The 27,681-nt window shown below is 43.2% G+C and overlaps 3 protein-coding genes across 3 annotated transcripts; 2 read left to right on the top strand and 1 right to left on the bottom strand.

Annotated features, from left to right (window-relative positions):
- The first annotated feature begins 613 nt into the window (after positions 1-613).
- GRPEL1 (GrpE like 1, mitochondrial) lies at positions 614-12,176 on the top strand. The gene is made up of 4 exons (XM_077815882.1): positions 614-764; positions 4,210-4,372; positions 6,149-6,230; positions 11,492-12,176. The coding sequence occupies exons 1-4, from the start codon at positions 691-693 to the stop codon at positions 11,836-11,838; spliced, it is 666 nt and encodes a 221-aa protein (XP_077672008.1). The 5' UTR covers positions 614-690; the 3' UTR covers positions 11,839-12,176.
- Positions 12,177-16,510: 4,334 nt separating this feature from the next.
- TADA2B (transcriptional adaptor 2B) lies at positions 16,511-23,376 on the bottom strand. The gene is made up of 2 exons (XM_077815881.1): positions 23,097-23,376; positions 16,511-20,089 (listed from the first exon to the last, which is right to left on the bottom strand). Exons 1-2 carry the CDS (start codon positions 23,364-23,366, stop codon positions 19,097-19,099), a joined length of 1,263 nt encoding a protein of 420 aa, XP_077672007.1. The 5' UTR covers positions 23,367-23,376; the 3' UTR covers positions 16,511-19,096.
- Positions 23,377-23,853: 477 nt separating this feature from the next.
- CFAP184 (cilia and flagella associated protein 184) lies at positions 23,854-25,770 on the top strand. Its single transcript, XM_077816177.1, has 3 exons — positions 23,854-24,171; positions 24,238-24,738; positions 25,084-25,770. Exons 1-3 carry the CDS (start codon positions 23,854-23,856, stop codon positions 25,627-25,629), a joined length of 1,365 nt encoding a protein of 454 aa, XP_077672303.1. The 3' UTR covers positions 25,630-25,770.
- Positions 25,771-27,681: the final 1,911 nt, after the last annotated feature.

Here is a 27,681-nt window from a genome sequence, read left to right as displayed (position 1 = left end):
TTCTTTTTGCAGTATCCCTTAAGTGTCTTGTCACAAGATGTCAGCACATGTTGCTATTAGAACTGAGCGGTTCTAATATTTATTTAATTTGCTTTCTTTTATAAAGACATTAGATACAGGGCTCCTGTCAGCTAATTGCTAAGTTGTCTGCCAATAAACTTACAGTTTTAAAGTGCCTAAGTAGCCAGAGGAACCACAGTTAAAGTTGCCACCAATCTGAAAGGACGCCCCTGACCACAGGCAGCCCTGGATGAGGCCGAGCACGGGGAAGGGGGCAAGGCAGTGGCTTCGGCCAGGGCAGCAGGGGGCCCAGCCCCTGCCCCAGAGAGCCCTGCAGCGCCTGAACCCACCAGCGCGGGAAGACCTGGCGCGCGCAAGGCCGGCCTGGAATGTTCACTATCTCCCCGCCCCCCCCAATTGGCCACGCCTATCCCTCGAACCAGTGGCCTCGCCCCCGCGTAAAGGCAAGGGAGCCGTCCGCGCCCTTTCAACTGCTTCTCGCTCAAGGTGCTATGAGCCCGGGAGGGGGGAGGCCTCGCCCCCATGGAGAGGCCGGCCCGGCTGATTGGCGCTTGGTCCCGTCACTCTCGGCCCCAGAGGGGTGCCGCTCCCGCTGATTGGGCCGTGGCTCGGCCGTGACCCTGGGCGTTCGGCGGAGAGCGAGCCGCACGCACTCAGCGCGGAGAAGCCATGGCGGCGGCGGCTCGGTGCGTGCGGCTGCTGTTGAGACCGCGGCGCTACCCGCTGCTGAGCTGCCCGCTGCGGTAAGGGCGGCACGGGCCCTCCCCCCCCCCCACCTCTAGGGGGCCGCGGAGGCGGCTGGGGCCTTGCAGCGCCTGAGGCCGGCCCCTGCGGCCCGGGCCCGGGGCGGAATGAGCCCTGCGGCCCGGCCCGGCTCGGCTCGGCCCGGCCCCGCCCCGCCCCGTGAGCGCGCAGACCCCTGCGCTGGCTGCGGCCCAGCTCCCTGCAGGCCGACACCGCCCCTTCCCCAAACTGCCGCTGGGCCCCGCCTGTGGCGGCGGGTAGGAGGGTGACCCGCTGGCCCACCTTCGTGCCGCGGGCGGCTTCCCCGGTCCCGCTCGGGGAGCCCACCGCCTGTTGGCCGGCCTGCATGCCCGGGTCTCCGCCGAGCTCACCCGGGTTAGCCAAGCTTAGCTGCTGTCCGGGGGCCTGCGTTTTATAGGCAAGGCCCTAGGGAAGCCCCGCCCGCCGCAGGGTCTCTGCTCTCTGTCACCACCTGCCCATCCCTCTGCTCGCCCCACCTGCCCCTCGCCGGGGCTCTTACCATGCCCGAGGAGGCTCCAGAGTGCCCCAGCTGGGGAATGAACGTGGGTGACTTCCTCTCCTGGCCCAAGTGGGGGAGTCAAGATTCCTGTACCTTGCCCCGTACACCCACCCTGGAGAGCAGCAGAAAAAGGGGCAAAGGCAGGGCCCTACAGAGATTGGGAGTCACTCATTGACTCAAGGGGAGACAAGGTTGGCAGTTTGCTTCAGGGGATGGAGTTGCTTCAGGGAGCTCTGTGTGGCATTTCTCCTTGCCATCAAGAGAAAAATGTCCTTGCTGTGTCTCATCCTTCTCCCCCCCCCCCCAGAGCAGGAGAGAGGGTTCAGGCTTGACCTGCTTGTTGTGAAGGAGCCATGTGAGGGAATCAGTGGCTCACTGATGAGAAGCAACACACAGGGAGCTGCACAAAACTCTGTAGCTCTGGTGGCTGCACTTTTCATTCGCACTATAGAGGCTGCAAGATTGTGTGTAATAAGATGCCTGATCTCCAACTCAGCGAAATTTTAAATGCTGCAATAGAAATCCTAGCCGTTGCCAAATTTTATGTGAGTTGTGTAACAGCAGGGAGAAATCCCCTGTGAAAGCAAATTAACAGTAGCCAAAATTCAGTCTGCTGCTACACTGTCCTGTCATGTCATTACTGCATGTCATGTTTCACAGCTCATGCAGTTTGGATGCATTTCTGTTGAAGGATTTAATGATCAGGTAGACAAGGCAAGTGGGTGGGAGCTAGTAGTTACTGTCATTCAGCAATGGGTGTCTTGGATAAAGGTGCTTTATTTCTTAAGAGATCACAGGTTGGAGTGAAGAGACTCTTGGGCAACTTTCAAACTCATTCAAGTTAATCAGCTGAAGCCGTATTTATTAAGGCAGCTAAATAAATATGGCAGTGCCTACCTGTGTGTAGGCTTATAGGTTTTAAGTTGTTGATTTTGATGCATAGTAAGAGGGAGGTGTTCTAAGCATATGGTACTTTGTGAAGAAAGGCCTAGAGTCACTTATAAGAGCAGAGGCAAAGATACGTGAGGGAAAGAGGATTGTCCTCATTTGCTATCTTATTTCTGAACTTGCCACCCCAACAGATGCGCCTCTCGTTCATGGAAAAATGGGCACAAAATCATCCTAAAGCAGCGATTCTCAAACTGGGGGGTGGGGTCCAGTGGCACATAAAATGTATTCAAGGGGGAGGGGCATGACAAGCTTTTAGGACCAAAAAAACTTACTATGCACATTTTACCCACAGCAATGAATAGCTAGCAAAGCTCAGATGGCACTGTGCATTTTGATGGATTTCTGTTAAGCTTGCATAGCATTATGCCAAGTTGTTAATCCATTTGCTACGACATGGTGTACAGCGTCGACCACAATCGCAGTTTTGCTTTTATTACAATGGATTGTTGGCTCATTTGTGCAATTCATGGAATTGCTCTGCTCCAAAAAACTGGCATACCTATCACGCTAGTAACAGTGTGATGTCTGTAAGCAACATTTTACTTAAATGGCTCTGTTCGAATCAAGTAATGTAAATTTTCAGTATAAATGCCTTACTGTTTTTAATATTTAGTGAGAGTGGCATGTTGATTTCTTTTTATCGGTATATGTACTTGTATGGTGCGGTGGGAGGGTGTAAACTGCTATAGACACAAAGAAGGGGAGCATGGTTAAATAAGTTTGATAACTACTGTCCTAAAGAATAGATATTTTAAATTAAATGAATCACTAAGAAATGTCAGATACATATGATTACGCAAACACCTCATTTTTACTCCATGTTTTAACCCATTTCTGCTGATGCCAAAGAATCAGTTGTGTAATAATTAGAATTCTTCTGCTGATTCTGAGTTACTCACAATACTTGAATTTTTGGATTAGCTATTTACAAATGAGGTGGCAGTTGTTTTCTGGATTTTTCACCAGCAGATAGTTATTCCAATTCCTTTGTTTTAGAGGAGGTTTAGTGACTGAAGTGTTGAAAATGATTGCATCATGAGACTTCAGCCTTAAATGTAAATTAATCAGGACATTAGGTAACTAAATTGTTGTGGATTTGTTTCCTAATTATATACCCAATGAAAAGGAAGTGGCCTTCATTTTTTCCTCAACCATCTTTCCCTAGTAAACTTAAGAAATCTTTATTTGAAATAATTAAAATGTGCTTGCCTGTATTGCCTGCTAGTGGTGGCTGTCTTGTTGCAGAATGACACCTGCAACTGTACAGGAGCACCTGAATCCAGCTAATCAATAAGAGTTCCATCATGCTTGAACACTAGAGAACAATAAATTGGTGTGACTAAAGACTTGAGGCTTCAGCACACCTTTCAGGCCAGATTTGATTCTAACCGGTGTTCCTAAATGTGTTGTCAGATAAGTTTTTATTGAAAACATGTCAGGCCTCATAATTGCAGAAAATTTGGGGCAAAAAAGCTAGTGAGCAGTCACCTCTCTTTAAACGGGGAAGGCAAATACTACCTCCATTATGGCAAGGGTGTAACTTCAAGCTTTCTGTGCACGCTTCCAAGATATTTTCCCCCAAGATAGTTTGAATAGGAGCTGGGGTGCAGGTAGATGGAACAGTGATTAGACCAACTTGTAGGGTTTTTCTAATTTTGGGCTGTCAAGACTGCAGAGATTATTGTGGACACCATTCCATATCACATTGGATACTGAGTTACAGTTAGCAAGGAACTATAGAGTAAGGCCACGGTCTTGCAAATCTTATGCACTGTGGGACAACTCATAGTTAAGCATGTGCACATGGGTTGCAGGACTGTAGCCTTCATTTCTTTACAAATCATTTTTCTGGCTTTAGGATGGAGGTTTCTTTTGTATGAGATCAAGGCAAATCAGGTATTCAGTATGCTCAAAACCCGCTAATCTTTCCTAGGATGAGCAGCTGACTAATGCTCTGACTGTGTTTGCTTTAGGACTTCTCCACGGTTGCTTTGCGTAGCAACACAACAGAAAAGCACTGGACAGAACTTGGAAGATTACCAGAGCCAGAATGAACCGAAGGCTGAAGCAAGCTCTGCTGAGAAGATATTCATTGAAGAAAAAGCCAAATTGGAAGAGCAACTAAAAGAAATGACTGTAAGGGTCTTTTGGTCAGCCAGCATGCACACATTCTAGGAAAAGTGTGATGTTCCAGGTGCACTGTACACAAGCTGGATAAGACTATGTAGCAGTTATTTCATGAATTAAATAGTATAGATTTGAATAATCCTAACTGGACGCTTCCTTTTAAGTTTAGTTCATTAGTAGTACATAGTCGTTTTGCTGTGAACAGACTGCTAATAGGCTCTCTGGCCTTGGTTTTCAATCTAGAAAAATGTGGGTGATAATACTCATCACTGAGGCCTGGGAACATAAGCTTTATGTTTACTCACATATTTTCTCCTTAGCCTCTCTTTCTCTTCTAGTAATCCTGGAAGAGTTAGCCTTTTTATCCGGTATAGAACTAAATCTGAGTTTAGTGGTTATAATGATAACAATAGCAGTGGCTTGAGCAAGGCATAACATATGAATACGCTCTGCAGAGTTCCCCAAATTCTGCCAACCCACTTTTTCCCCAGCCTGCAAAGGCAAAACCTACTGTTTTGCTTCTTGGCATCTCTCTCTAGCAGGCACTTCCAGTGGTGCCAAACTGCATAATGTCTTTGTGACCCAACTGAGACCAAATTAATTTGTGCTTATAAGTCCTAAGACCTGAAGCCCTTTCCTTTATTTTCAGCCTTCTGGGCCTGCGTGCTCATTCTTTCTTCCTGGAAGTGCGCTCAAAGGCTTATCTTTCTCACCAACAAAAGTTGGTTCAATAAAAGATATTACCTCACCCACCTTGTCTCTCCCTTAGTTAAGAACCATGAGCAGACAGGTTTTGGAAGGTAAGGCTGAGCAAACTTGTGGCCCCTGCAATCTGAAGATGTTGGCTACTATGATGAAAGAACTAGTATATGGTGACTCTGGCATGTGATAAATTTGCATTCATGGGCTAAATTGTGTTGTTCCTTCCTCAGCTGGTAGAGAGCAGAGGTGCCAGGAAGGAGAGGTACAGAAGTGTCCTATTCCCTTGTAGTGTGGGGTTCAGAATGTTTAATGGGTGAGAATAGGAGGTCTGGGAGGATGTGGGGACAGTTCAGCAACCAGTAGCTAAGTAAGACTATTTTGCTCTGCTGATAACAAATGGATTGACGCAAAAATAAAAAGACAACACCATGCCATGGTTGTGGCATAATGAGTCAGTGCAGCGGTATCCCATGTGATGTACCAAGTCTGGTCTGGAATGTACAAGGGATTAGGAGAGGCAAACTTTTTGACATTCCAGTATTTCACAGCTCTAGTTAAGAATAAAAAAAACACCCCACATTGAGGCCCAGATCCACAAAGGTATTTAGGTTCCTAACTTCCATTGATTTTGATGGACGTTAGGAGCCTAAATACCTTGTTGGATCTGGGCCGGAGAGCCTGGAAGCACATCTTTTCCTCCTGTGCCATCCCCTTGTATCTCCTCCTTACCCCAAGTCACCTAAAAAAAACAAAATAAAAACCACTTGTGGGCAAGAGGGTGAACACAGAAGTACTGATTCTCTCTCTCCCTTGTTTTTCCACCTTCAAAATGAGGCTAATACATGCCTACATCACAAGGACATGAGGATTAGTCTTTGTACACTCATTTGAAGTGCTAGGTACAAATATTGTTTAGAATTTAGATGCAAATTTTAATAACATAATAAACCACAGAGTCTAGCTTGTTAAACTGCTGCTTTGTAATGAAATTAATAGAACAAGAGCTTTGGTTTGAATTATTGGCATGCAATATACGGGCTGTAATGGGATCTTTTCTGCAATATGCTTTATCTTCTTCCTCAGGACAAGTACAAGCGAGCCCTGGCAGATACAGAAAACTTAAGGCAAAGAAGCCAGAAATTGGTAGAAGAGGCAAAGTTGTATGGTGGGTGGAGACTTTACTTGTGTGCACATGTTGTATTGTAAGGTGATGAAACATTAACTTGAAAAACGAAGCTTGCAAATTCAGAGCAGACACTGCCACTCACCCACAACTCCCACCATTTGGAACTCCCAGATATATTGGCATGTCCTTGTTATAACGTGTTGCTGAGAGCCTGAAATGTTACTGTCCTGATTTAAATTTAAAGTGATTTGAGATGCTTCAGTGTCATTACAATTTCAGTGGAGGGGTGTAAAACTGTGTGAGTTTTAGAAGCATTAGATTTAGATGTACCTTGATACCTCAAAAAACTCTCGATTGCTTGGTGTCTGCAAAATTTTCCAGAAACTTGTAAGTAAATATGAGCCATAATGGCCCTTGTACACTGACATGATGTATAATCTTCTTGAGTGGATCGGCATTTGTTCGATTTATTACATGTGGCAATATTATACCAGTTTCACGAGGAAAGTATTTATTATACTGCGTTGTCGTGTTACTGCTTTTACTAGGAAAGTTTTAGCTGTTTAATACCTAGGGGCAACGTAGTCCACATTTGAATTTAACTGCTTGTGAACTTTCATTGTAGAAAGTGAGGGAGCCAAGCCCAATCCATATAGGATGGTGAAGTCTCAGGGCAAATTGTAGCCTGAATTCTCTTCCTTTTCCCAGGTCTGCTCTTCCCTCCCCCCCCATTCAACCTTAAATTTGAGTGCAAGAGATCTGAAACCAGAAGTATTCAACTACTTGCTTTCTTAATACTTTTTTGAAAGCCTTTTGAAATTTAAATAGATTTTTGTCGTAAGTGTGAATGCCAAAACTCATGAATGCTTAACGTTAACTTAAGTAAAAGCTAGATTTTTCAGAGGGCTGAGCACATGCCACTACCACCAACTTCAAGGAAATGCTAATTATGCTCAAGTGTCATGTTTGACAGTTCTGACTAAAGCATATTGTAATAGCTCTTTTTATTCTCTGAAAACAAATGTGCAAAATAGAAATGGTATTGTTTTGTAAATATTGCAGGAGCAAAAGATAGCACTCTGGCCCAGATCCACAAAGGGTCTTAGGCCTGGTCTACACTTAAAGCTTATAGTGACATAATTATGTTGGTCGGGGTATGGAAAAAACTGTTGTTTCTTGCCAGAACTGTGGCAGTACCCACCTAACTCTATACATACTGGCTATGGGATGCTTACCTTATAACCTTTAGCACAGTGGTTAGGGAACTCACCTTGGATGTGGTAGACCCTGGTTATTTTCCCCCTCTGCCTGAAGAGGAGAGAGGATTTGAACAGGCATTTCCCACTTCTCAGGAGAGTACCTAACCACTGGACTGTAGTGGGAGTCTTACTTTATCTGGCCACTGCAAATACACAAAATCGACTGGCTTCAAGATGAGAGATTGAGACCCCTACGTCAGAATATCCCATAGTCCTGTAACCAGGGCATTGACTTGTGAGGTAGGAAACCCCTGTTCAAATTTCTTGCCCTCAGGCAGAGTTGAACTGAGATCTCCTGCTTACCAGGTAAATGCTCTAACCACTGAGCTAAAGGTCCCTCTGCCACCACTACCTGCCCCCAACAATTTTGTGTTGAGTAAGGCAGGCTTAGCACATGCCCACCAGATTGGGCCCCATGGGCAAGATAGCCATTGCCCTACCTATCTTCACCTGGTTTGAAGATTGCATTAGGGCTTAGGCATGAGGTAAGCATCTGGGCTGTTGCCTGAGGCAGCAGGGTGCGGACTCAGAGGTAGAAACTTAGGCATTTTGGAGACACTTACAGAGTAAATTTAGGTGTTGAGTTTAGACACCTACAGAGTTAGGAGGCAGCCAAGCAGAGGTTTTGTGGATTTCGATGGTGCCTAAATCTGGGTTTTAGGCTCCTTTGTGGATCTGGGCTTATATACTGTGAATCCATAACCATTTCATCTTCTTTCCTGACCTGCAGTTGACAAAGTGTAGCAATATGAATGGTTACATGTTAACATTAGTTTAACTCCACAGTTAAAGCTTAAAAACAGGATAGCTAATTAACTAAAGATTAAAAAGAAGCAGACTTCAGTTCAACAACATTCTGGACTCTTGTACAATTTTGATGAACATTTGAATACTTTAATTTGAAATTCACCCCTCAAGCATTCATGCTAGTATGGTGCCTAACACAGTGGGGTTCTGATCCATGATTGGGGCCCCTTGATGCTACAGCAGTACAAAAGACTCAAATAAACCTTGAGTGAAAGCAAAATTTCAGATTGTATGCATGATTGTAAAATTGTCCATTCGCACTTGGCTAATTATTTCATTGAGGGAACAGAAGCTCTATGCTGAGATTTATTCAGATATCACAAAAGCGCAAAGTGCAACTACTTGTAAACTGCAGTCTTACTAGAAGAAGCTTGTCAATTTCAAATCTGAGACCTCCTTGGATATCTTGTAAGCAGCAGAAGGGCAAAGCAAATGAGAGAAATGCAGTCTAGATGAAATTACTGTAAGGGGGGCACACAAGTGGTTGAAAGACTGTACTTGAAAGGTAGTTATCCATGGTTTGCTATCAAACTGGGATGGCATATCCAGTGGGGTCCCACAGGAGTTAGTCCGGGGTCTGGTATTACTCAATAGTTTTCATTAATGACTTGATAATGGAGTGGAGTGTGTGGTTACAAAACTTGTGGATGACACCAAGTTGGGAGGGGTTCCAAGCATTTTAGAGGACAGGATTAGAATTCAAAGTGACACTGACAAATTGGAGAATTGGTCTGAGTTTAATAAAATAAAATTCAATAAAGATAAGTGCAAAGTACTACACTTAGGAAAGAAAAATCAAACGCACAACTACAAAATAGGAAACAACTGGGTAGATGGGAATTATACTGGATCACAAACTGAATATGAGTCAACAATGTGATGCAGTCATGAAAGGCTAATATTCTGGGATGTATTAACAGGAGTGTTGTATGTAAAACGTGGGAGATAGTTGTCCCACTCTACTTTGCACTGGTGAAGCCTCAGCTGGAGTATTGTCTCCAATTCTGGGCATCACACTTTAGGAAAGATGTGGATAAATTGGAGAGAGTCCCAAGGAGAGCAACAAAAGTGAAAAAAGATTTAGGAAACGGAACCTATGAGGAAAAGTTAAAAAACGTGGGCATGTTTAGTCTTGAGAAAAGAACACTGAGGGCGGACCTGATATCAGTCTCCAAATACGTTAAAGGCTGTTATGAAGAGGATGGTGATAAATTGTTCTCCATATCCACTTCAGATAGGACAAGAATAGCCTTAATCTTCGGCAAGGGAAGATTTAGGTTAGATATAGGAAACATTCTCTAACTCAGAGTAGAGTTAAGCTCCGGAATAAGCTTTCAAGGGAGATTGTGAATGGAGGTTTTTAAGAACCAATTGGACAAACACCTTTAAGGGATTGTCTAGGTTTAGTTGGTCCTGCCTCAGTGCAGGCTGGACTTGATGGCTTCTTGAGGTCCCTTTTAGCCCTACATGTCTATGATTCTATGAAAGTTAACAAGTTTTCACTGTGCTCTGGTCCTTAAACCATTTGTATACTCTGTGGTTTGGCCATTTTATCCCAAAAAATTAATTTGGGGCTTTCAGTGTTTAAGGTAGCTATACTTGAAGTTTTGGTTAGTTGTTAGGTTTAAAATCGTTTGCTTAGCATTTGACAATCCCATATCCATTATCAGTGTCTAAAGACACCCGTATCGAACTATGCAGATATTAAAGTGACTGCATGGCCTTGCTGGTAAAGTCTGCATTGTTTTGCAAAGGTTCTAGGCCTGCATAGAGGAAGGAATCAACTGGATTTGGAATCGACTTGGAAAGTTCCCCTGAGCAGTCAGGGTCCCTATAGAGCTTTTGCATGGATACTGTTAGCTCAGCACCCTACTTCAGTTTTAGCTGATGTACATAACTTTGTCTCTTGTTAGTACCCAAAAAAAGCTTTGGTGAAGGAGGGAATATCTAAATGCATTAAGTGGCAGCCACATAGGCCAGTCTCACCCGGTTCTCTTCAAGAACTTATTCACACCTAATCCTGGTGTCCTGGCTACATCAATTCCCCTGGTTATAAGCTAGGCTTTAGTACTCTCAACTTGATTTTGTCCATAATGCAGCATCTCATTGGCTCACCTTTATGTGAAAGTACATCACTCCTCCTGAAAAATCTCCCCCACTCCCCTTGACCACTTTTCTGGAGATGGCCCTACAGCTGGCAAGATGAAGTTAAGAACTGATCACGATAATAGCTAGCCAGCAAGGAGCTTCTGGGGACACAGCCATTGTGCTGTAGCTCTTGGAGTTATTGCATTAAAAAGTGGGGTGAACTGGAAGAGCTTTATGGGCCTTAGCTAAAAAATCCCCTGTGGAAACTAGCCAGTGGAGTTTTGGGCAGAAGGTGTGGCTTCAGAACCCACCTCTTTAAATGGCACATGGGGGAAAGAGGGAGGAGTTCTGCTGAATGAGATCTTCAACTCTGTCCCGGTTCAGGTCAGTTAGGCTACTGGTTGAGCAAGGGCCTGCTTCCTCTCCCTTTTTTCCCATTCAGTGCTATTAAGAGCAGCTTTAACAGCTCAAGTGAAGATGCAGATGTGGGACAACAATGTGAGAGATTGGACAAAACGGGTGACACCAGAAAAATCCCAGGATGGGAGAGGGGAAAAAAGTAAATTACTTAACTTGAGGGTGGCGATTGTGTTTGTGTCTCTTGGCTAATTTAATAATAATTGGACTACTTGCTGAGGGAGTCAGATACTTTCCCTACTCCAGAATCAAACAGTCCACTTCTGTATTCTGTATTTTTATATTATTATTATTATTGGGTTGGTATCCTCCAGGAACTCAGAAATATAATTCCCTTGATAAGATGTCTTTGAAAAAAAGAGCATAAGTTAAATTGATTTAGCATCAGTTTGAAATCTAGTCATAATTTTAAGTGAGTCAAGTAGTTTTATTTACTACACCTGCCCATTAGTCCACCTGTGACTTTTTGGTTTTATAATTGCATTTTCCTGTTTTAAAAACTCTCTCTCCCACTGCTGTATGACAAAATCTACACAAACAAGGGATGTGGACGCTGCACAAACTGCATAAATGCACAAACTAAAAGGGGGTGTGTGAGGGATAGTAACTTTCCCCCATCTCAGATAATTGTAACAATACTAGGTTTTTTAAATGTAAATTTAACTATATCCCCTTAAGAAGAATTAATCTGATTTTGTTTTTGACTTATGGCTGTCCATCTCGTTATAGGGATTCAGAGCTTCTGCAAGGACTTATTAGAAGTTGCTGACGTTTTGGAAAAAGCAACTGAGAGTGTTCCAAAAGAGGAACTCAAGGATGAAAACCCTCATCTGAAGAACCTGTATGATGGTCTTGTCATGACAGAAGTACAGATTCAAAAAGTATTCAAGAAGCATGGCCTGCTCAAACTGAATCCTGTTGGAGCCAAGTTTGATCCCTATGAACATGAAGCTTTGTTCCATGCTCCCATGGAAGGGAAGGAGCCTGGTTCTATTGCATTAGTATCCAAGGTCGGCTATAAGCTGCATGGGCGTACGTTGAGGCCTGCCTTGGTGGGAGTTGTGAAAGAAGTTTAGTGGCCCAATTCATAAGAATTAAAAATGCCATACAACTATTAGATGGCTGACTAGTTTTCCTCTTCCAATGTGTTTTTTTTCCATTTCCACAGAGTGTCTAGAAGGCTTAAATTAATCCGTGAAACTGAAGCAAATGCTGAAATTTCATTTCTTAATGGACCATAAATAATCTGATGGACCTCAGTTTACAATTTTTTGTATTGTATTTTGCACTTAAGAAGCAGAGCTGACGAGCCATAAAATGTTATCCAAAATACAGATGGTTTAATCTGTAATAATCCTGGCTACTGAAGGTATGTTAAGTTGAAAGAAACAAAATATATCTACAGGAAACTGCATGGTAACAGCTTGATCACTGTTTAGAATGAAGAACCCTTTGACTTTGTGTGTCCTATTGTGTTGCATTTCCTAATATCGCAGTAGTGTCTGTGAAGCAATTCATGTAATTAGCTGTCTGCAAATGCCCACACAAGCTTTCACAGAGCAGACACACTTATGAGCTGCTTGCCCACTTGGTGGATTGCTGTTTCTATGACATGTCCATTTCCTGGAATAGGGCCTTTCTTTGAACAGCAAAAGTTTCAACACCTTTGTGATTCCAGATCTGGGTTTGAGGTTGTAAATAAAATACAGGGTGAGGGAGGGGATTGGCTTCATTGCTTTTATTCATATGCTTCATAATCTCTTCTCAAGGAAACCATTTAATATTTGTATGGCATTGAAATAGCTATAGAAAAAAAAAACCTGTCCAATCTCTGGATTTTTGAAATACAATCACTTTGCTATGCAAATTTTATTTGCAACTATATTAAAGGTCACAATAGTAACCACCGGAAAAGTTAAGTATATAAAAGTGGTTTTGGCATCTGTTACCGTTTTATAATTCATGTAGATGTATAAATACCTGATGAGTTAAAAGTAACTGGATCAAACAATATAAATGAACTCTACTTCATTTACATTCCTTAATAAGACATTTCCTGTTTGTTGGTTTATATTTTAGCCTTGACTACACTAGCTGGGAAGCAGCATCACCTTATGAACAGAGTAATGGTTATGCTGGGCATTTACTTTAATCCTGTTCCTATGTTAACCTCAGACAGGAGTGGCTAGAGCCAGGCCTACCCCTCTTCCCCCTGTTGTAAAACATCCTCCCTCTACTTCATCACATCCCACCCATTGGACATGGAGGGTGTGATTTTCACATGCACTCAACATGGGCCTAACTGTTGGCACTGGAGTCTTGAGTAAAACCCTCAGTGACTTCAGTGGGAGCAGTTAAGCTAAAGCGGAGCACTCTTAAAAATTCCACCCCCAAATTTTGGGTTTTGATTTGTGGTAGAGGAGTGTGTTACCTTAAACCTGGGAGTCAGCCATGAGGAATTCTTATCTATAGTTACTGGGTGCCTGTATGCGTGTATTCTCTGAACCCACTCTGTGTAGCAGTAGGAGGAGGGAGAGAGTGACTGGTTTTTAAAACTCCTGACACACCCCTAGTGGATTATGTGACCGCACCATGCCAGCTGATTTGTAATAGCAGAAGGGCTAGTTTGTTCCCTTTAAACTGGTCTCGGTTCAGGCAAAAAAATGTGGATATAACGTAGGACTACAGCAATTTATTTAGTTTCTAATCTGGCAAATTAGAAAGCAAAACAAACACTTCTTTGTTTTTGTTTTTTTTTAGAGGGAGGGAGTCTTCCATCTCTCTCAATATATAGATCTATATATAGTGAAAGATTTTATCACTGTTGTCTTGGCCAACAGCTGCTGATTTCATACTAACTAACTGCTCACTGAATAAATCATCAGGTATTTGTACATTAGCCCATGGTGTCGTCATCCTCAAAGTAACAGCTGTGTTAGTCTGTATTCGCAAAAAGAAAAGGAGTACATATGCTCAAATAAATTGGTTAGTCTCTAAGGTGCCACAAGTACTCCTTTTCTTTTCATCCTCAAAGTTATTCTACAACTTAATAAATAACATTGTGGAGAATACAATGATGGCAAAACCCAAAGCTGGCTGCATTAATTTAAACCATGCTGGTGCCATAAGTTTTGTAACACCTGAATAAGAAAGCAATTAGCAAAGTACTTTGTGCTCTGATATACTTTGTATCAATGCATAGCTGTAGCTGTCACCCTACTGGTTTTGTGACTTTTACAGCAGCGGTTGAAGGGGAAAGGGAAGAAAAAGTGGTAGGGCTTTGTTGCACCCACAAAATAGGTTCTGCCCATGTCTGTGAGAAATCTCTCATTTTGCTAACAGTAGGTGATCACAATTAGACTCCTTCAGCACACAGGGTCATGACTGTTGCTCCTTTAGGGTTTGAGTGCCTTAGTTGTGTGTCTCTATGAGGTCTGAGAGGTGTTTTGATGCTGGTTACAGCCTCTTGCTTTTGTTAAGCAACTGTTTGGACATATCACATTAGCACTAACAAGGGTGATTGCTGCAGTATGGATTGTTTTGGATTAACTGATCTGGACTGAAGAGCACTATATTTGTAACATCAGAATTGTCCTCTGAGATATCAAGGGGGAAGAGTAAAAGTGACACATCTAGAGGCAGCTTTTTACTGCTTTCCACTGGTTACTGAGCAGTGGCTTACTTGGGCAATGTTACTCTACTTACAAATATAGCAGCTTAATATACAGTTTTTGGTTAAACAAGTTTGCTGTTGAAAGAGCTGAAAATTTCTTCTGTTCAAAAGGGGGAGAGAGTAATTAGTGTGACACTAATTGTTTCAGTTGCTTTTCCCACTTGGGAACAGGCTAGACCTTGCTAACAAAAAGAACAAGGTGAACTGATTCATACAGTGTGCATATAGCCCACCTAAAGGGCTCAAAACAGTAAGAGACCTATGCACAAATCCATAAGCAGGAAACTGGATTTGTTTTAATTGAGGCAGTATTGACCACTTTTAGGGGGTCTGTGTCCATTGTCGTCTTTCCCATGTGAGAGAGTGTGCACCAGTGATTGAGTGACCAGCTGTATACCAAGAACCAGAGCATGCAGGAGGGGCTGGAGGAATAAGCTCACCTACAACCTCTTTCCCTTCCTCTCCACAATCTAACATTAAAGAAAGGGGCAGGGGAAAAGAGTAAGATGAGTAGCAGGAAGCACAGCAGGTGAGCTTGAGGAAGGAGACAGGAGAAGCAGCCCACAGTCATCAGACCAGTAGCAGAAAGCTGACAGTGGCTCTTTTTGTGGCACCAGCACTGAGTGCTCAGTCTATGGCATAAGACAGAAAAAGGTACTTCAATAGTGTACTCCTGTATGATTACTACAGTTTCACACTAGCCTTCTCCTGCGTAAGAGGAGTTATTTGCTAGCTTTAACTTTTTGGAGTGATGCAGTTAAAAGCTACTACAACCTGCTTTTGTTTCTCCAGCTTTTTTCCTCTTCCCCCTCCCACCTGCCTTTCTGTAAAATACAGGCTCCATCACTAACAGTAATGAAAAAGACTTTATTAATGTAAAAACAACTGTTATAGATATACAATGGGAAGAAATCTGTTAAGATGTGTGTAGGCACAATGACCCCATTAGTTAGATTTTACATGATCGCAGCACACGCTGGTGTAGGTATAGCACAGCTACACCAGAGCACACTTCAAATGAATGCATTGTTTGGTTTTATTTTTAAAAAAAACCTACTTAACTGAATACACTTAACAGGCAGCTGCTATCTTCCTTCTTTGCAGTATTATGTTACCATAGTTTAAGAGTAATTAGGGTACATGCAAAAGCGTCTTGCAAGAACTTTATTAAAAAGAGATTGAGTGGCACACAGTACTGCTACACCAGCCCTACAGAAGAAAAATGGTAAAGTGCTTCAGTTTAACTGAGGCCCAAGCCGTTCCTGCACCCTGATTCATGCAACTCCCCTAGAACCATTCTAGCACCTTGAACAGCTACAGAATACTCGCGAGGGTTTTCCTGATCCCAGCATACTCGTACAAGTCCTCCAGCAGCAAGAAGTGCTAAAGTCAAAGTTGATCAGTACATGTTTGTAAAGGGAGGGTGAATGTTTCATTGTTACAAAGAAAGCTGGTTGGGTAAGGCCTCAGTGGAACTTGGTTGATCACAGTAGACGTATAGTGTTATGCTAATGTATCCTAGCCCTACCTAAAGTAGAGAGTGTCACGGTGCTTGTAGCACAGGGTCAGTACTCTAAACACAAGCTTGACTGTCACAGTTTAAACTCATTTAAACTCTTAGCAAGACAGCTTATCTGTTCTATTTGAGGCATCCACGGAGTCAAAAATAGCATGTATGTTTAAAAACAGCTCCTCATGAATTAGCAACATGCAAGTTAGGATTAATCCAGCACAAAGGATATATATGTATATACACTGATATGGTTTGGAGAGCTATTATGAAATATTACTCAGTCACCCTCCGTCCCAGAAAAGCAGTACAGTTTCAGTCAGTTACTGGATTAGGATAACTGCATGGCACAAGTAAAGAAAACTCATAACAAAAGGCAGGCTTAGGCTAAGAAATCAATTCCATATGAAAACACTGAACAGTATCCTCTAGTACAAGTCATCTTTAAATAAAAGGATAGCTGACAATGAGAAGCTCTTTCCAACAGATTAGCATTCAAAGGTAATAAACACTCTTGCATCATTGAATCTGCTTCCAGGATTGAAATAAGTATTGATATCCATGGTTTTCATACATTAAAAATACTTTATTTTACATTCATTCAGATCTTCAATAAGTTATATCTAGCACCAAAGTAACATTTTTGGACGGGCTGAGGAATTCAGAAACTACAAAGTGTAAATGCAGAAGAACTGATGTATGCAATATTTAGCTGAATCTTATGAGTGCCTAGAAGTCTGATTCTTTTAGTTATCCATCAGATGGGCTTCAGAATATTGCTTCAATTAAACCCACTAAGAGTTGTGCCAGAGCACCTTAGAAGTATAAAAGTGATGTAGATTTAACAACTACTAAATGAAAAAGTTATTTATGCAGCTGAGGTTCCAGAATACTGAATGTATGATGATAGTATGGCACCCAGATAACAGGGTTTACAAACTGAAAAGAAGAACCAACCACCTAATCCAGTACCATGCTTGAAAACAGACAGCTTGAGAACATCTTCCCCCTTTCCATGTAAGTAGAGCATGGAAACTTACCACAATTTGTAGTATCTGAACTTGTGCATGCACAAAAGGATACACGACAGGTGGAAGTGGTTCTCATAGCTGTTGAGCACATTTCAGTCACTTATACTGCAAACAACAAAAAGTGGGACTGACAGTTTTGTTTTAAGTATTTTACAACAAGCCATTTACAGTTATGACAAAGCATTACACAGCTGGGGACATAGTTCTTGCCTTTCTGAAGAGACTTAAAATACCACAAGCTCAAAAGAAAAAGGCACCATAGATTCCCTTGGAAATGCTGGTTTTTGTACTAATATTTTCTTATTAGGACTCACTGTTAACACTGTTTTGGTAATGCTGCATACATTGACAATTAAGAACACGCAGAATTCCATGTGTAGAATTCGCTCTGCAGCTTGAAAGAATATTACACGGTTTGGTGATTACTTCTCTGTCCACTGCATGAAATATCAAAACAAGTGTTAAGACATTCTGAATGCACAATTTTTTTCTCCTAGTTGTCTTAATAAATCTTCAAGTCCCAATTTTCAGAGTGCCTGCATTCCAAACGCATCAAGTTATCTTACTGTTAAAGACCTTTCCAAACAGGGAAGCTCAAAGGAAGGGAAGCCAGCAAGAACACAGGAAACAAGGAATTAAACATAAAACCCAGAAAACCCTTACATAGCACATAGTTCCCTGGATTTTGCAAGAATGTCAGCTATAACCTATTTTTTTTCCCCCCCAATTTGCTACATTCAGGTAAGGTACTTGTAACAATAAATATTCTGCTTTAGTTCTTCAGATTCCTTCCCTGCTTTAATTAAAAATCTGATACATAGGATCAACGTTTTATTGATCAGATACTTCTTTTGTATGCTCGAGTTAGGGAGAGAAACTGGTGCTTGTTGCAAGCACCAAACTCTGACTGTAGACCTTTTAAAAGCAAAAGAACCACCCACACCTTTCCCCCCAAAGCTACCTATGAGGTTGGTATGTCACATTTTCAGTGAAATATCACATGATTTGTACTGAAGTAGACCAAGAAGCAAATTAAGATTTTTTGCTGCCATTTGCAATAAATTTGTCTCAATGTATTTTGAGCAAAATATGTGCAACAGGCAACATGTAATGGTTTGATTTAGTTTCATATTTTTAATGAGCAAGGAACTTTAGCTGCAAGTCTGAAGTAGCTCCCATGTTTTTACAACGTCAGGGGTTTGTACATCAGTATTAGATGAAAATGTACAGACAACTGACCAGATTCAGAAGAACATTACACTTCCCTGGACCAGTTAAGACCCCTGTGCCCAGAATAGGGGCAGGGAACTTTGTAGCTACTGAATTATCTGTCTACCACAGGAGTTTCCTAAAGGGTCTATGCCAGCACAGATCCTGGAGTAATCTGCCTAAGAAGCAATTCAGTGTGAAAATAAGTCTAAGAATCTGCTCCATGAGGGAAGTGACTGGAAGCAACTTATCCACCATATTCCATGTCCTTGTCCCATTCTATTAACTCACCTCCTCTTGCATTTTCTGCATGTGCTCACATCACTCTACCATAATACAGGTCCTTGTTACTGAGTGAAGAGTGCTGGAAGCTAAGCTCTATTCACAAAAATGCTCACTTCAAGTGTTCTGTACTTCAAAGCTCAGGATTTTTGTAAGTTTAATTTGGCTACCAGCACCATGAAGAGAGAGTGATACAAGGCAGGCTCCACCAAATGAATGCTTCCATCTCCCACCCCAAAACAAGCAAGTGTTGCACTAATAACCCTTTTGTCCAACAGCAGAGAGTATAACAACTAGCCTTGGGCTACTGGATTTGAATAAATCAAAGTAAGAACATATCCATTCCAATAATGTTCCAAAAAAGATGAAATCTGATCCACCTCATCTGCAATGAATATTTAGCGGCAAATCCTTTATCTTAAAGTACTTAACTTTAAGATCACACAAGAAGTTACAGTTTGGTATTTTCCATGATCCAATGTAAGAGCGTCCTTTTGGACGGAGGATTGTAAATACTCATATTTTACAGGAAAAATCCTATCTTTGGGGAGGGAGCGAAAGTAACAGAGTCATTTGGCCCATGATGAGCCATTTATTCACATTGACTCAGCTTTCAAATCAGATAAGTTTCATGAAGCATCCCTAGATATCCAACCACTTTCTGTTAGGAAGTTTAAAATCCTTTTCTTTAGTACCTTGTCCAAATAACTGGGAAGGCGACTTTTTGAGGGAATACCTTGTCTTTTTTGGAGATGGTCTTTAATAATTATAGTTTTCACAGTCACATAACGTGCCGGACTCAGATTTAGAGAGCTACAGAGCACCTTTTCTCTGTCTGATAAGAGTTCAAAGCCAGGCAGATTCTCAATTGCAGCAAATTCCCCATCCTTACCATCTTCCTTTCCTCTCTTGGAACTGGCTATATTTTTATTCTCCTTCCTCTTCTCCCGTTTATGTCTAGCTGCCTCATATTCTGCCGACTCTTCCATTTTGGTGATTCCATTTCGACGGTACCGCTGCAGTTCTCGAATCTTTGCTCGAAGTATCCTCTCCTTGTGCATGTTCTCAAAGAAGTCTTCAAACTCCTTACAAGACATGAATTGATAGAGAGGCCTCAGTTTTAGCCTCAACTCCTTTTCTTCTTTTGTGATCTTCCGTTTTGGAGCTTTTTCCTTGTCCTTTTTATCCTTCCCAAGAAAGGCAGGTACCAGATTATAATCTCGTGCAATGTTTTTCCGCCGTTGCCTCTCCTTAAGTTTTCTTACATACATATCAACATGAGCTCTTTTTAATTCTATTTCCACATCATCATCATCATAGTTCACTGAAAGGCCACTGATGAGAGTCTCAGCATCTTGGTCATACTCAATCTCATAGTCATCTCGAAGTGGCATATACCCCAACTGCTGTTGTTCTGCCACTGATATGTCCAAAGGAGGGAGAGGTGTGGTCAGGCTAGGAGAAAGTGGGCCACCACTGGGACAAGTGTGATCTGTCACTCTGTTAGGGATAGTGTCAGGGATGCAGGCTTTTCCAAGGTTGCCATGGATATACATGCTTACATAGTGTTCCATCACTTCCTGGGGAGTTCGGGATGCTCCAACATGAGCAGCCATATCCTCCTAGGAGGAGAAAGTTAAGGAAATTAGTGATGGCTTGACTTATTAGCTCAGTTCTAAAAATACACCCAATTATTAGGGATAACCTCTCCTGTTTTCCCCACACATCAACCTGAAATATGTTTTTCTAGCACTATTTAGGTTAACCACTCTAGTGTGCGTTCACTCTCTCTTCTTCGAGTCCAGTATAAAGTCCACCCCACCTATAATATTCCACCAAGACGTTTCCTCAATCTAGCTAGATTTCTAGAAGGTATACAGATGCCAATAGCACCTCGGTGACTAAGCTCTAAAACAGATGCTACTAATAGTATTCCATGAAGCTGACACTATGAGTATTACCCAGCAAGCTACATCAATTTCTCAGTGAATCCCAAGACACCACCAGGATCTACATGAGCACCCTCTGGAAGTGACATCCTCAGGACCACTACCAAATATAGGCCTCCCATGTCTCAATATCAAGTGCACCTTGACAGTATTGTACTGTCCCTGAAATCTAGCAAAAGGTAGAGTAATTCCACTGGTTGAATTTTATGTCAAAATTCTCTGGGGAACAAAAGTTAACACATTTCTTTGCAGAATATGAGAGAGGATCAAACAATCCTATTTATTCAACAGCTTGCTTGGCACACCGTGTAGGAAAAATAAGTGGCAATCATTCAACTCATAAAAGTTGTTTCCGTGACTCAGGTCCTCCCTCCCAACAGAGTTTCATGCCCTCTTCACTCCAACATTTTACAGAAGGGGAACAAGATTACAACTCGAGACATTTAAACAAATGAGAGGCCTAAGTCTAGTACACTAGTCATGTGTGCATGTGGTTGTTTAACTAGAGAAACATGGAGGACCCACAATTTAAGAAGAGGGAAAATTCTAAACAAAATTTTAAAAAGTGCTTCCTGCAGAAGTTGGTAGCAATTTTTCTAAGAAAATTTAGATGGCACAATAATTATTCAGAGAACTGAAATTTTGCAACATTTTAATGATTTCAATCATTAAAACTATGACGTGGAGATATTTAGTTCTTTAAATGTAATTCTTAATGCAGCTAAAATGTAGTTAAAACTGATCCCTCCATATCTAATTTTGCTCATTTGGAAGTGGAAGTTCAATATTTGGATCATATCTCCCCTCCCCCCCCCCCTTTTTTTTTTTTTTTTTAAAAAAACACAGTACACAGGTGAGAAAGACTAGTTCTTGCAGGTCTCTACAAGAGTAGTTTGTTAGGTAACAAAAAGCCACAGCCATCATAATAAGTAGTGTATTTAATAAGTAATAATTTAATAAGTATTTAATAAGCTTAGGTTTTTATTAAGCAGTAAGAATTTCAAAAAGAAAAAAAAAAGACTTGCCCTCATATTTATGAAAAAAAAAATGGGATGCGGAGTAGGGCACTAAACAGTATGAGCTTGGAAGAGTTGAGGTATCTTGCTGTCTTTCTGAAGAAAAGTCTTTTTCAGACAATCATCACTATAAATGGTGACTGAGTCAGCTTCCTATGTTGTAGTAAAACAAAGAAAATTTTGTTAGTGTAGATTAAAAAGGATGTGTGTGTGTGACCTGACAGTTGTGACATACTGGAGTGAAAAACTCACACAATGAAGACAGGTGTGATGAGAATAGGGAACAAAAGAGTAAACAGAGTCAAATCTGCAATGAAACAGGGATGGGAGGTTGTGTAAAAAGGGAAATTTTTGCTGTTCCTGTTTAGATGACAGATTCTGTTGTAAGTCTTTGGGGAAGCACTTCCTTTACTAGAATCCCCAATGCACATACTAAATTATTATGCAATCTGTGGGGTTCTTTGGTTTTTCCTCTTCATACACACACACAAAAAGCTACGGACTATGAAACAGGTACAGAAAAAAAAAAAAGAGCAGACTGTCAGACATAAAACTTGATTGATCCTTTCTGAAAGCCATGTTGCTGACGGCTCAATGTTAGATTAAAAACAAAAACAAAGCCCCATGGTTTCACAAAAAAGCTTTTATTAAAAAAGTATTCTTAATTTAGCTATTTAATAGAGCCTTTGACTTTAGACACTCAACTGCAGTGTTTGTATCTCAAATACTGTACACAATGTCACAAGGCACAAGAATATTTCAAAAATGATGTTATTCATACCCTGCATACTATCCTAAAATAAACAATGTTTGTGTCAACATGATTAACAATTAATGCTAACTTTGAAAGTGTCATAACATTTCAATGTTATCTTCTTGAGAAGAAGGAAGAAGTTGACACCTCCATTTATTGTTTTGGCTTCTGCAGATTCAGTAAGACAGCTCAGCATCACTTTGTTCAGTTTTCTTCACAGCTGTAATAACCAGAAATTGAACATTCCTCACCAGACACTCCCTTAAGTAGAAACCTTAACTTAAGGTTAACTTAACCAAGATTGTGTTTCGTGACCAGAAAGTTGCTGTATGGGCCATCACTAGCCAGAGACTCAATTTAACACCAATGCATGAGACCCAGAAAGCGACTGACTATATACACCACACACAGAAGCGAAGCTTGTCTAGCAGCAGCATAAACAGTACCAGCAAGTCTGATAGCGTGGGAAGTGTTGAGGTTTCAGTGACCGCAGGTATAATGAGCAACAACAGAACAGAGTCCGAATTTTAAAGACTTGTGAATTTTACCCAGACCATGGAGCGTGGCTGAGCGGAAGGGAGCAGTTGGGGGGCTGGCTGGCAGTCAGCACCTGGATGCCGTACAGCCGACACACGCCGTACAGGAGGTGAATGGGCAAAAGGCGGGGTGGGGGCACGGCTGGATCAGCCCCCTGGGGAGCAGTAGGCCCGCAATGTGGAGCGGGGGACGATAGAAACGGCATATCACAGCCAGAGGAGCCCCACTGAGGAGGGTCCCAGGCCCAGACGCATCGTTAACCCCCCTGACACACCGACCGGCTCCCTGACAAGCCCACGGCCTGACAGGCCAGCCGGAGAGAGGGGCTCTGAGCTCCACGGCCCCCTGCGCTGCCCGGCAGCCGCTCACTTACCCAGTTGCCGAAGCCGAACTGCTCGATCGCGTCCAGCAGCAGCTGCTCCTCCCGGCTGCTCCAGCCGCCCTCGGCCTCGGCCCCCCAGAGGGTGAAGCGGCCGCCGTCCACCAGCTGGTAGCCGTGCCATCGGCGGTGCGGCCCGATCTCGGCGCCTGCCGAAAAGCAGTCTGGGCAAAGCTCGATGTCGGCACACTCGGTGCAACGGAAACGGAGCGAGCTCACCTCAGCTAGACAGTACACGCAGTACTTCTTCCCCAGTTCCGCCATCTTACCCCGCCCGCCGCGCCGCACTGCGCACGCGCGGCACCGCCCACACCCAGGGACGACCAATGGCAGCGCGCCCAAGGGGCGGGGATCCGTAGTGGGAACCCAATAGAGCCAAACAATCTGACACGCCCCTCGCAATTGAACCAATAGGATGAGGGCGATGAGGCGTGGCGAAAACCCAACGACCAATAGAATTCGAGGCTCAGGTTCCATCCGCCTCCACTACAACAAATCAGGTAAGCGACCCTAGGCAGCCCCTTCGCGGAGTGGTCGACGGACACATTGGGGCGTCGGCGCAGTGTCTCCGCAAGGAGCGGGCTGCTCCTCCCATTGGCTGAACGAGTCCAGCGTTGTTGCCTGGGCAACGGGAGAGACAGGTAAACAACGAAGCGTGTGGCGCTGAGACTGACGCGTCCCCATCGAGCCGCGGACGGGCCCGGGAGAGGACTCAGCTGAGGGGATGGAGGGGGAGGGGGAGGAGGAGGAAATGGGGAAGGGGGACGAGGCTCCGGCTCACCCCGAGGAGTCCCCTGTGGAGGCAGAGGGCCCGGGGCCCGTCGCGGAGGAGCAGGCGGCCGGAGAGGAGAGGCCGGAGGAGGCCGAGGGCGATCGTCCCCTTGAGAAGCCGGCGGGGGAAGAGGCTGCCGCGGAGGAGGGGGAGGCAGAGTCGGAACACAGAGCGGGCACGGGGCCTCCTTCCCCGGCGGCTGAGGGAACCCCCGAGGCGGAGGCGGCAGCCGCCCCCGAGGCGCCCACCAGCGCCAGCTTCACGGAGGGCGAGGCCGAGGAGCCGCCCCCGCTGCAGGTGGGGGAAGTGCTCAGCCCCCAGGAGAGCTGGGGGGAGGGGCGGCCCAGCCTGCCCCTGCTGGAGCTGGGCAGCCCGGAGGAGGAGGAGGAGGAAGGGGGGGAGGCGGCGGCGGCGGAGGAGCAGCGGCGGCAGCGCGCGGAGCTGACCGAGCAGTACCGCCTCCTGCTGGCCGAGCGCGAGCGCACGCGCCAGTACAACGGGCACCTGCAGTTCAAGCTGTACGAGCTCTTCCGCAAGAAGGGCGAGGAGCCGCCCCGCGCGGAGCTGGAGGAGCCCGTCTCCGACAAGGAGCACCGCTACGCCCGCTACCTGGCCATGCTGGGGGAGCTGAGGGGCCAGCTGGCCCAGCAGAGGGCATGGTACCAGCTCCAGATAGACGACCTGGAGCAGCGCTGCACGGAAAAGCTGGAGCAGGTGAACGCCGACTGGCTCGCCTTCCAGGCCTGCAAGAAGGAAGTGACCCTCTTCACCATAGGGCGCCAGCTGGGGGGGAAGGAAGCTGCCATTAAGGAGGTGGAGCACATACAAGCCAAGGAGCAGCGTAAAGAGAAGGAGATGAGTGAGGTGAGCCCACCCCTAACCTGGGACATGAGCTTTCAGAGCAGCGTCCATGAAACCTAGGGAAGGTGGTCCACAGCTAGCATCACCGTAGAGTACCTCCCCCTCTAATGCATATATTTTCAACTTTGGGCCAGATTTATAAAAGCAGTTAGGCACCTATAAATGAAGGAGCCACTTGTGAAAATCCTGCTAGGTATCTAGCACCTGCTAAAATTCAGAAGAAGATGCTTCATGGATTAGGTCATTTATACTTAGACTTGACAAAGCACAAAGGCGGCCTGTCTTGATAGAGAGGTGGATTAGAAAAGTTAATAAATCTTTCCTGCTCTCTCATTTCTACCATTCTAGGGCCGGTTGGAAAACATCAAGCTGCAGCATAAGGTTGAAAAGCTTGAAGCCAGCCTGAAAGCTCAAGAGGAGCTGGCAGAAGGACTGCACCTGATAGACTATGAGCAGCTGAAGATAGAGAACCAGACCTACAATGAGAAAATTGAGGAGCGCAATGAAGAGCTTCTGAAGCTCCGGAAGAAGATCACTAACACAGTGCAAGTCCTGACCCAGCTCAAAGAAAAATTGCAGTTTGTAGAAGCTCAGAATCAAGACCAAAGGGCCCAGCTGATGGAGATTGAGGCACTGGTGGCCCAGAAAAGAGAGATTCTGACCAGAACAAAACAGGCTAGGGATAGTTTACGGGTACAGAACCTGAAGTTGCGACAGAAGTGTGGGCTTCTCGGAAGTGAGATACTGCTGCGGGATTTCGAGAACAAGGTGGATACTGCTGAAGTGCTAAGTCAGCAGCTGGAGATGCTGAAACGTCACCATGCTGGACTCACCCTTACTTGCAAAGCTGTAAAGAAAAAAATCAAGGAAGCAAAATCCTTTCTACCAGAATGAGGATTTTGGAGAAGAAAGTGAGGTTAAGACAGAAAAACAAAAATTGAGCACTTAAATTGGTTTATTTATCTCTGAAAGTGTTTTTCATGTACAGGCTTGGTATGTAGTAAAAGGGTGAAATATTCTCAATTTCACATCTAATGAAAACTTTGTTTCCCAAGTTTTAATATTATACATTCCATCAGGAGACTGCCATCAAGTTATACCTTTTTCAGTGGCTCATGAAAAAACCAAGAGTAATTAGCCAAATATGCTATCAGATAGATATTTTAAGTCTGCTTTTAAAAAACACACACACTGGCACTATTCTAATCACTGGCAGCATCACCTTCTGGTGTAAGCAAAAAACTGCAAGTCAAATGCCCTCAGATTCCAGTCCTGGTTCTGCCACTAACTCACTGTGTGGCTTTGGGAGTCTGTTCCCCACAATGCTGAAGTAGGTGTACTTACCTACCTGTGTCTCAGACATGTTTTGAGGATTAATTTTTGTAAAGCTCTCTGAAGATATAAAGTGATATAGATTGTAAATAATACAGTTTCCTAGGAGCTTGTTTTAGTATTAATACATAGCAGTTGTCTTATATTTATATGCACAATACACTATATAGGTGTTAACTAACCTAGTTATCCTCAAACTACGGTTGGTGAAGCACCTGTGATCTGCAGCATCTTCCCTATTGGTCTACAGAATTAAACAGTTTGGCAGCCAAGCAGCAGAGAGTTGAAAGGGAGATCCATGAAAAGTTCTCTTATGAACATGTTCACAGAATGAAAGAGCTGCAGAATTATGCATGCTAATTAATCCTTAAATCATCCTTGTGAGGGAGTTAATTTATTGGCCACTGGTGGATGAAAAATCCTTGCAGAGGGCAGGATTGCATGCACTGGTCTAGTAAGTAATGAGTGGCTAGTGACTGACCTTTTTCTGGTTTCTAACGTTAAAAGAAATGTCTCTACAGCAGTGAAATAATGTGGGTCAGAACAGTGGCAGGGGGTTATAACTTCAGTACTTGGTGAGCAAGATGATCAGCAGTAGTTTTAACATTGGCATTTATATACTAAGGCAATAGACACCTTAGACATACTTTACCTGGAGATCTAAATGTCTCCTAACCCCAGTAAATCATGCTGGTTCATTGTGGACTTAGTACAGATCCTAAACTACACAAGTTCATGCAATAAGCATAATTAGACATATCAGTCTCAAAGTCTGCACACGTTCAACATACATCTGAGAAATGACAGCATCATGAGGTTCTAATTACAAAATGAACAAAAAATATTCTTGCCTTCTCAGTAACAGTCCAGTGCACTAGATCTTGGCAAACAAGAATCAACCAACTTATTCTGAGTTTTCTTAGCTAAGGTATATAAAAGAGTAGATTAAAAAGGATTAAGAAGTTTCTAAAAATGTTTACAACTTTTTTTTTCTAGGTGATCTCTGAAGTAGCTTTTCTGAGTCACCTTAACATTGGAAAAAAATTGATACCACACCTAAAAAATTCTCAGTTGGGAGGGAGGAATTGGGATCATGATGGAAAGCTGGTCATTTTATTACTGAGAGCATAAAAGGTTGGTCTTCTATCCTGGAGAGATTACAGTCTCTGAAAACAATCCTGCATGGTCTTGGAACAGATTAGATGCCACAGTATATGTTTTTCATCTTCTCTAATTAGTTTGATTTGATGATGTCCCTTAAAGTCTTTTTTTTTTTTTTTCAAAATGGTTTGAGTCACAGCAAAACAATTCAACTGTACTAAATACCTCATTTTTATGTCTGTTGGTTTTTAGTGCTCTACTAAATCTCCAGTAGTGATGAGAGACTACAAAATAGGTTGACTAATTGGGGCAAAACACCACTACCCAGTTTAATCTTTTCTCTCTTGCAGACACTAGCCAGCATAAGGAGACATATCAATAAATATAGTGGCCAACATCTTAAATGAAAAAGGGAAATAAATTTATAAAACCCTGTTTCTTTCAGGTTAAGCCCAGTTACTCAGGCAAATAGGTAAGCTCTTCATCAGCTAAAATTTTAAGTTAAAGATGTCC

The sequence above is a fragment of the Eretmochelys imbricata genome, chromosome 4, assembly GCF_965152235.1.
Source record: "Eretmochelys imbricata isolate rEreImb1 chromosome 4, rEreImb1.hap1, whole genome shotgun sequence".
NCBI classification, from domain to species: Eukaryota; Metazoa; Chordata; order Testudines; family Cheloniidae; genus Eretmochelys; species Eretmochelys imbricata.
This window is presented reverse-complemented; position numbering and strand designations above follow the sequence as displayed.